General features: G+C 47.7%; 1 protein-coding gene across 1 annotated transcript; it reads right to left on the bottom strand.

Annotated features, from left to right (window-relative positions):
• Nucleotides 1-9,023, bottom strand: B4GALT3 (beta-1,4-galactosyltransferase 3). The gene is made up of 7 exons (XM_073566894.1): nt 8,880-9,023; nt 5,161-5,422; nt 2,951-3,186; nt 2,677-2,867; nt 2,253-2,375; nt 1,973-2,077; nt 1-1,040 (listed from the first exon to the last, which is right to left on the bottom strand). Exons 2-7 carry the CDS (start codon nt 5,414-5,416, stop codon nt 536-538), a joined length of 1,416 nt encoding a protein of 471 aa, XP_073422995.1. The 5' UTR covers nt 5,417-5,422; nt 8,880-9,023; the 3' UTR covers nt 1-535.
• Nucleotides 9,024-9,137: the final 114 nt, after the last annotated feature.

Genomic DNA, 9,137 nt, shown 5'->3' with positions numbered 1-9,137 from the left:
TAACTGTCACGTAATAATTTAATGACACTGCACCCACAACAAAACCCGTGTCCGGCGCCCCTGAGAGGTCACATCCCGCCTCCCCGCGAGTCATCCAGCGTCTCAAAGTTCATAAATAAAATATTTGCAGTGGACAATCACATGAGGCAACGAAAGTGGTGGCGGGCACCAGCAACACCTGGAAGAAATACTTTCACTCACAGCGATAGCGAGAGTCTGTCAGCAGCACGGAACGGTACATCCCTGGCACACGTATATACAGTGGCCGTCGTCACAGTGAATCCTGATTCTCCTTGTGCAATGAGGCACTCAGTGAGGGAGGGGAATCGTAGGACAGTAGCCTACCGGGCCAGGGTAGACGACCACATTCTCCCGGAGGGTGGGATACACAGCATGTAGCTTCCGTCACAATGTATTCTGCACCAGTGCACCCACTGGAAATCCCTGGACGTAGCGTGTCCTGTGCGGCAGGACAAAGGTGGTGCTGGCATCTTTGCCAGTCTGGAGGGTAATGGGCCAACCTAGAGATTGGAGCTCAGAGCTGAGTGGCCCCGGGTGGTCTGCTGCGTGCCGTCTGGTTGTGTGGCCTCCTCTGTATGTCGTCCTGCTCGCTGACCGTCAACTTGGTTGTGTTTTTCCGGCTCCTCGGTCGCCTCCGTTTTAGAGAGTCTGTAGCTAGGGGGTCCTGTTCCTTGGGTGCAGCAGTGGCTTTAGTCTCACGTTCCTCCTGTCGTACCCTACTGGAGGGGGCTATCGGCTGGGCAGGGTGCGTTGAGTTGTTGATGGAGGACTGGATGGATACGGTTAATTTTCCTCTGGTGGAGCCGCCATTGCCGTTGGCACTGCTGTTACTGTGCGTCTTCATCGGTGGGGGGGTAGGGCCCCTTGATCGCAGGGGTTTCTGGGATCTGGGGTCGACGCCAATATCCACGGTCAGGTTCGTGTACAGGCCCTCCAGCTCTCTGGACAGGAGTGTGTAGGTCAGGGAGTTCATCCCATCTTGAGTCCACATCCTCTGGGTGCGGATCAGCAGATCAAACCTGTGGGGAAAGGCACGACGCTGATTAGACCCAATAATGGCGTACCAGCCCCTTAAGAGGAATCACATTGTACTACAGACCAACCCAGCACACGGCTGTCACCATGTAGCTGCACTTAACACTTCAGAGCTGAAGTCACTACACGTGTGCACCAGTCGCTTCCAGAGCTGCAGGCAGCAATATACGCGTGCAACTCTCACTTTCACAGCTGCATTCACTATGTGCATGCACCAATTGCATCCAGAGCTGAAGTCACTATGATAGTGAGTGCAGCTGTGTAGTCCAGTTGTGCACTATGCTAGAGCCACGTTAGTACATCTTATACACTCCTGTCACATCCAGAGCTGCATTCACAATGTGCATGCACCTGTTGCATCCAAAGCTGCAGTCACTATATGCACCAGACGCCTTCAGAGCTGCATTCACTATGCTACAGCCAGGTTAGTACATCTTCCATCCTCATGACACATCCACAATTCTAATCTCAGTCCTGCTGCTTCGCTGTTAGCTCTCAGGCTGCAGACCCTGATATCTCACCTGCTGTAGTGAATTGTGGAAGTAGTGCCACAGCAGTGCTTTGAGATGTCAGCAGCATTTGTCTGTACACAGTGGGCCTGCGCAGCTCACATACAGGCTCCTGACAGCGCCGGATCCCTCTGATCCGGATCATCGCTCGCTTCTTACCTTTCACTTTCTGATCTCATTAGTCTTTCCTGCTCATTATCCCCGCAGCTGGGAGCCTCCTGATAGACTTGTGCTTACATGAGATCTAAGCTTGTTGACTAAAGACTCCCCGTGATATAGTACTTCTCACAGTTGAAGGTCTGTTACAGTGTATTGGTGTCAGTAACACAATCAACCCCTTTCTATCGGTGTAATGAGGGGAACTGATTCATTATGTAGAGGAGGATGATGGGTGTTGAGGTCCTCACCGGTGAGGGTTCTCCTCATTCCCTCTGTCGCCCTTGTGCTTCACCATCTTGTAATGGCCCACAGACACCGGCGGGCGGCTGATCTTCATTCCTGCCAGACGAACCCTGCGCAGACAGACAGCGGGTCAGAACCGCAGAGCGAGAGTGATGCCTGCAGAAGGGGCACGGTACTGCACCTACAGGGAGCGCCATACTGTACTGCCCCTACTGCAGGGAAACGGTAAAGAGGCTGACCCTGGAGGATTAGATACACGGCTGATACCCCAGCATGTGCTCCTACCTGGTGGCAATGTCGTCGTCCTCACCTCCCCACCCCCAGTACTCATTGGGGAAGCCATTCATCTTCATGTATTGTTCAGGGGTCAGGGCGGACACTCCCCCAAAATACTGTGGATACGGGAGACTGGGGGGATGAAGCAGATGATAAATATGGGGGACGGTGGTGTGGAAAGTCAGCGCAGGTGACAGAGGAGCGCAACTAGCCCCTTAACTATGATCTTTTTAGAAGTTTTATGCAAATCCCACCCTGAACACAGGTCCCACCCATGATTACATCCATACCAACCCCGAATACATGGTGGTTATATTGTGCCTCCGTGCAGCCACCACTAGCGGGAGCTCGCTGTAGACAGATTCTAATGGGAGCTACACACCACATTCAGCGAGTGCCTCCCCCGGAAGTGGCCGATCTCCAAGGTCCTCACCTGTAGCTGAACTTGTTCATGGCGATGGAAGCATGCTTGGGGCTCCAGGGATCACATACATACAAGTTGTGGTCATTCTCCGGGATGAGATCCACATCATGGAGGAAAAGGCAGTCCCAGTCCTCGTCCTTCATGGCCTCCTTCACCCCAACGTTCAGGAGCTTAGCCCGATTGAATGTGGAGTTCCCCGACTGTAAAACATGGAGGATGTGATGCGCAAGGCATGGCATGCAACAACATAAAGATGGAGGTACGTGGGAGTGAGGGATCCTACCTGATGTATGATGTAAATTCCATATTGCAGCTGCTGGCGCTGCAGGAATGGGTGTAGGTAGTAGAGCAAGTGTCGAAGGTGTGTCTCCCGATTCCGGTGAGGGATGATCACAGCAGTTTTATGTCGCGACTCACAGTTTGGCGGTTGGTACCTACCGCCCGCTCTCACCAAGGGATTCTTCTCCTGTATCCGTTGGAAGCTGGGGACCCGACTAAAGGTGACTGTTATAGGGCCCACTGGAAGAGGGGAAGCACCATCATCTCATGTACATAGAGACAGTATTATAGTAGTTATATTCTTGTACATAGCGGGCATTATTACAGTAGTTATACAGCTGTGCTCAAAAGTTTACATACCTAGGCAAAATTTTTGCTTACGTGGCCTTTTTTCAGAGAATATGAATGATAACACCAAAACTTTTTCTCCACTCCTGGTTAATGGTTGGGTGAAGCAATTTATTGTCAAACTGCTGTGTTTTCTCTTCCTAATGACAACCCAAAACATCCAAATGACCCTGATCAAAAGTTTACATACCCCATTTTTTAATACCGTGTATTGCCCCTTCTAACAACAATGACAGCTTGAAGTCTTTTGTGGTAGTTGTGGATGAGGTTCTTTTCTCAGATGGTAAAGCTGCCCACTCTTCTTGGCAAAAAGCCTACAGCCTACGCGCTTGAGACCTCCCCAGAGTGGCTCAATGATATTGAGGTTAGGAGACCGAGATGGCCACACCAGAACCTTCACTTTGTTCTTTTGTTCTTTGTGCTGTAGCCAATGACAGGTCGACTTGGCCTTGTGTTTAATATAATTGTCATGTTGGAATGTCCAAGTACGTCCCATGCGCAGCTTTCGGGCTGATGATTGCAAATTTTCCTTCAGTATTTGCTAATAACGTGCTTTAGCCATCTTATCTTCAACTTTGACCAAGTTTCCTGTGCCTTTGTAGCTCACACATCCCCAAAACATCAGCGATCCACCTCCGTGCTTTACAGTAGGAATGGTGTTTCTTTCATCATAGGCCTTGTGGACCTCTCTTCAAATGTAACGTTTATGATTGTGGCCAAAACGTTCGATTTTGGTCTCATCAATCCTAATTACCTTGTTCCAGAAGTCTTGAGGGTTGTTTCTGTGCTGTTTTGCGTATTGTAGGCGAGATACTTTATGGCATTTATGCAGTAATGGCTTTCTTCTGGCGATTCGACCATGCAGCCCATTTTTCTTCAAGTGCCTCCTTATTGTGCATCTTGAAATAGCCACACCGCTAGTTTAGAGAGTCCAGTATTTCAGCTGATGTTATTTGTGGGTTTTTCTTTGCACGGTTTTTGTGGATGACCGTGGTTTTGCTTTTACAGAGCCTCTGATTTTCCATTTGTTAATCACAGTTTGAACGCCGCTGACAGGCATCATCAATTCCTTGGATATCTTTTTGTATCCCTTTCCTGTTTTATACAGTTCAACTACCTTTTCCCGTAGATCCAGTGACAATTGTTTTGCTTTCCCCATAACTCACAATCCAAAAATGTCAGTGGCTGGATGAAAGATGCAAGAGTCTGTCTGGACTCAAGAAACTCACTCAGCTTTTATGCACACACACTGATTACAAGCAAACAGTTGAGGATGTTACCTTTAGTAGCCATTCAAACCCATTTGTGTCAACTTCTGTGCATGTTATCAGGCCAAAATCACTAGCGTATGTGAACTGTTGATCAATGTCATTTGGATGTTTTGGGTTGTCATTATGATTTAAAAGAGAAAACACAGAAGTTTGACAATAAATGGCTTCACCCAACCACTAACCATGTGTGGAGAAAAAGTTTTGGTGTTATCATTCATATATTTGTAAACTTTTGAGCACAACTGTATTCTTGTACATAGGGGGCAGTATTAAAGTAGTTATATTCTTGTACTTAGGGGGCAGTATTATAGTAGTTATATTCTTGTACATAGGGGGCAGTATTATAGTAGTTATATTCTTGTACATAGGGGGCAGTATTAAAGTAGTTATATTCTTGTACATAGGAGCAGTATTATAGTAGTTATATTCTTGTACATAGGGGACAGTATTATAGTAGTTATATTCTTGTACATAGGGGAATTATTATAGTAGTTATATTCTTGTACATAGGAGCAATATGATAGTACTTATATTCTTGTGTATAGGGGGCAGTATTATAGTAGTTGAACTGTATGAGAAGCTTTTCGATACTCACACAAGTAAGGTGATTTTTCTGGGCACCATGGCAGTAGTCCTCCCACTTGTGTTCGGGGGTGATGCGTGGACTGCAGGCGGGTGAGGTTGGTGTAAACATCATGGGTACGGGTATAATCAAAGTTTGGCTCTGAAGATCGCCCAAAGATGGAGGTCAGGCTGCGCAGACCACCGAATGAGAAATACACCATGAAAGCAAACTGGAAGCCGATCAGCATGGCCAGCGTGCATGGTCGTTCCAGGACACGGCGGATCATATTCTTCTACGGAACACAGACAGCGGTGTTACTACCTGCACAGTCACTATGAAGCAGAGCAGCTAATAACGTCTGAGTACAAAGGTTTTACTCACACATTTAAGGACTGTAAAAGTATAACCACCCGGCAGCCATATTTACTGACAGAGTATATGATTGTTCTCCACAGACTGACTAATCCTTAATCGTGAGGACATTAACCCCAAATTATTCTGAATGGGAGATCGGGAACTAGTGGCAGTATGTGAAGTCTCTGCAGCAGTTGATGTGTGTATGAGGACCCCACACTACACATGGTGGGCGGGGAGAGAGTGACAGACTCCGTACTACACATGGAGTACAGGTAGAGAGTGAAAGACCCCGCACTACACATGGAGGGCAGGGAAAGATGACAGACCCCACACTGCACATGGAGGGCAGGGAAAGATGACAGACCCCACACTGCACATGGAGGGCAGGGCGAGAGTGACAGACCCCACACTACACGTGGAAGACAGGTAGAGAGTGACAGACCCCACATTACACATGGGGAACAGGTAGAGAGTGACAGACCCCACACTACACATGGAGTACAGGTAGAGAGTGAAAGACCCCACACAGCACATGGAGTACAGGTAGAGAGTGAAAGACCCCGTACTACACATGGAGGGCAGGGAAAGATGACAGACCCCGCACTACACATGGAGGGCAGGGAAAGATGACAGACCCCACACTGCACATGGAGGGCAGGGAGAGAGTGACAGACCCCACACTACACGTGGAAGACAGGTAGAGAGTGACAGACCCCACATTACACATGGGGAACAGGTAGAGAGTGACGGACCCCGCACTACACATGGAGGGCAGGGAGAGAGTGACAGACCCCACACTACACATGGAAAACAGGGAGGGTAAAGTGAAGGCAGCCAATGGGAGTAGATCGTTCGTACTGGGGTCTTTTCGGTAAGCTGGATTCTTCATAAAGGCTGCAGCTTTTGTTTCACCATGTCAAGATCTCTTCAACTCAGACATAAATGACTGCACCGGGTGATAGAGGCCAGATGCCACCATAATGTGACACACAGGAAGGTGAGCGGACGGTATATAACGTGACACACGGGGAGATGAGGGGACAATATATAATGTGACACCCAGGAGATGAGGGGACGGTATATAATGTGACACCCAGGAGATGAGGGGACGATATATAATGTGCCACCCAAGAGATGAGGGGACGGTATATAATGAGACACCCAGGAGATGAGGGGACGGTGTATAATATGATATCCAGGAGATGAGGAGACGATATATAATGTGATACCCAGGAGATGTGGGGACGGTGTATAATGTGATATCCAGGAGATGAGGGGACGGTATATAATGTGACACCCAGGAGATGAGGGGACGGTATATAATGTGACACCCAGGAGATGAGGGGACGGTATATAATGAGACACCCAGGAGATGAGGGGACGGTGTATAATGTGATATCCAGGAGATGAGGAGACGATATATAATGTGACACCTAGGAGATGAGGGGACGGTGTATAATGTGATATCCAGGAGATGAGGGGACGGTATATAATGTGACACCCAGGAGATGAGGGGACGATATATAATGTGCCACCCAAGAGATGAGGGGACGGTATATAATGAGACACCCAGGAGATGAGGGGACGGTATATAATGAGACACCCAGGAGATGAGGGGACGGTGTATAATGTGATATCCAGGAGATGAGGAGACGATATATAATGTGACACCCAGGAGATGAGGAGACGGTATATAATGTGACTCACAGGAGATGAGGGGACGGTATATAATGTGATATCCAGGAGATGAGGAGACGATATATAATGTGACACCCAGGAGATGAGGGGACGGTATATAATGTGACACCCAGGAGATGAGGGGACGGTATATAATGTGACTCCCAGGAGATGAGGGGGACGGTGTATAATGTGATATCCAGGAGATGAGGAGACGATATATAATGTGACACCCAGGAGATGAGGGGACGATATATAATGTGACACCCAGGAGATGAGGAGATGGTATATAATGTGACACCCAGGAGATGAGGGGACGGTATATAATGTGACACCCAGGAGATGAGGAGATGGTATATAATGTGACACCCAGGAGATGAGGGGACGGTGTATAATGTGATATCCAGGAGATGAGGAGACGATATATAATGTGACACCCAGGAGATGAGGGGACGGTATATAATGTGACACCCAGGAGATGAGGGGACGGTATATAATGTGACTCCCAGGAGATGAGGGGATGGTATATAATGTGACTCCCAGGAGATGAGGGGACGGTATATAATGTGATATCCAGGAGATGAGGAGACGGTATATAATGTGACACCCAGAAGATGAGGGGACGATATATAATGTGACACCCAGGAGATGAGGGGACGGTAAATAATGTGACACCCAGAAGATGAGGGGATGGTATATAATGTGACACCTAAGAGATGATATATAATGTGACTGATGACGGAAAGCCATATCCTGTATGTAATTGGGCAGAGAAGTCCCATTTGATGTAAGGACCCAAAATCGGCCATCAGCTCCTTTCTCCCCATGGCCACAAGTCCTGACCAGAACATGCTGCATAGGAAACAGTCAGCAGGACAGGTGGCTCCACATCACCATCACAGTTGCCATGGAAACATGAGCTTCCACAGTGCCAATCAGGACTGGAAAGCAGGATGGTCCCATTAACTCCTCGCTCGCTTCTAAGTGGAACTAAAAATGTAAAATACCATGAAATATCCACCAGACAAATGCAGAGCCGCCGCTGCCAGCACAGGGACCACCAGCATGTAATGAAACAAGTAGGAAAATACATGTAAAAGGGACAAAATAGAAAAAACAAACCTCAAAATATGTGAAAAAAAATTACAAAACAAAAATTACTTTACCAAAAAAAAAAAAAATGAAAAACCCACTAAAAGATGTAAAATATGATAAAGTATATTCCCACGGTAAAAAAAAATAAAAAAAGTGAAAAATACAAAATAAAGGTTATATTAGTAAAACGAACAAGATAGAATATTTCATTGGTGAAAAAAACAGTATAAAAACACACAACTAAAATATAAATAAAAAATAATATAAAAATATACAACCAGAAGTAGAAAAAGAAAAATGATTGAAAAAAAAAAAATCACAAAAAAACACTGAGAAAATAGCAAAGAAATAAATAAATCATCAACATCACTGACGATCCTTCCTCCCCACCTGATGGGAGTGTGATGGATGCTACTACTCCCCCCATCTTTACATAACAGCCAGCTTCCATTTGTGGGGTATTATTTGGCGCTGCCCATAGCTCCGCTGTACGCTGTAGCGATGGACGCGTCCTAGTTCGCCGCTGCCCAGAAGAGCTGGCACTCTATGCATGGTGGGGCTGACGCTGCCTCCTGGGGGCAGGTGCGGAGCGTTACGCCTGGGGGTGGCGGAGCACTCACCTGCAGATCTTCAGCCCTGGGATCAGAGGCAATGGGGCTGGCAGCAGCAGAATGTCTCTGTCATGGCCTCGGTGTCTCCCCTCCCTTCCTCTTTGGTTTCTGGTCGCTGCTCCTCCTCCTCCTCCTTCTCCTCCTCCTCTTCTTCCCCATACAGTCAGTGGCAGCTGCACCGCGTGCCCTCGCCCACTGATGGCCCCAGGGGCTACAGGCGGGGCCCCACTAGTTTCTGGGCAGTCAACTGGCCAGTTTGCACCTGGA

Source organism: Dendrobates tinctorius, unplaced genomic scaffold (genome assembly GCF_039654945.1).
Source record: "Dendrobates tinctorius isolate UK_male_01 unplaced genomic scaffold, ASM3965494v1 ptg000019l, whole genome shotgun sequence".
In the NCBI taxonomy this organism is placed as follows: Eukaryota; Metazoa; Chordata; class Amphibia; order Anura; family Dendrobatidae; genus Dendrobates; species Dendrobates tinctorius.
This window is presented reverse-complemented; position numbering and strand designations above follow the sequence as displayed.

Coding starts and splice junctions, on each gene's coding strand:
- B4GALT3 (XM_073566894.1), bottom strand. CDS start 5,416: ATGATCCGCCGTGTCCTGGAACGACCATGCACGCTGGCCATGCTGATC. Junction 2,868..2,950: donor GAATTTACATCATACATCAG/GTAGGATCCCTC, acceptor CATGTTTTACAG/TCGGGGAACTCCACATTCAA. Junction 1,041..1,972: donor AATGAGGAGAACCCTCACCG/GTGAGGACCTCA, acceptor CTTTCCCCACAG/GTTTGATCTGCTGATCCGCA.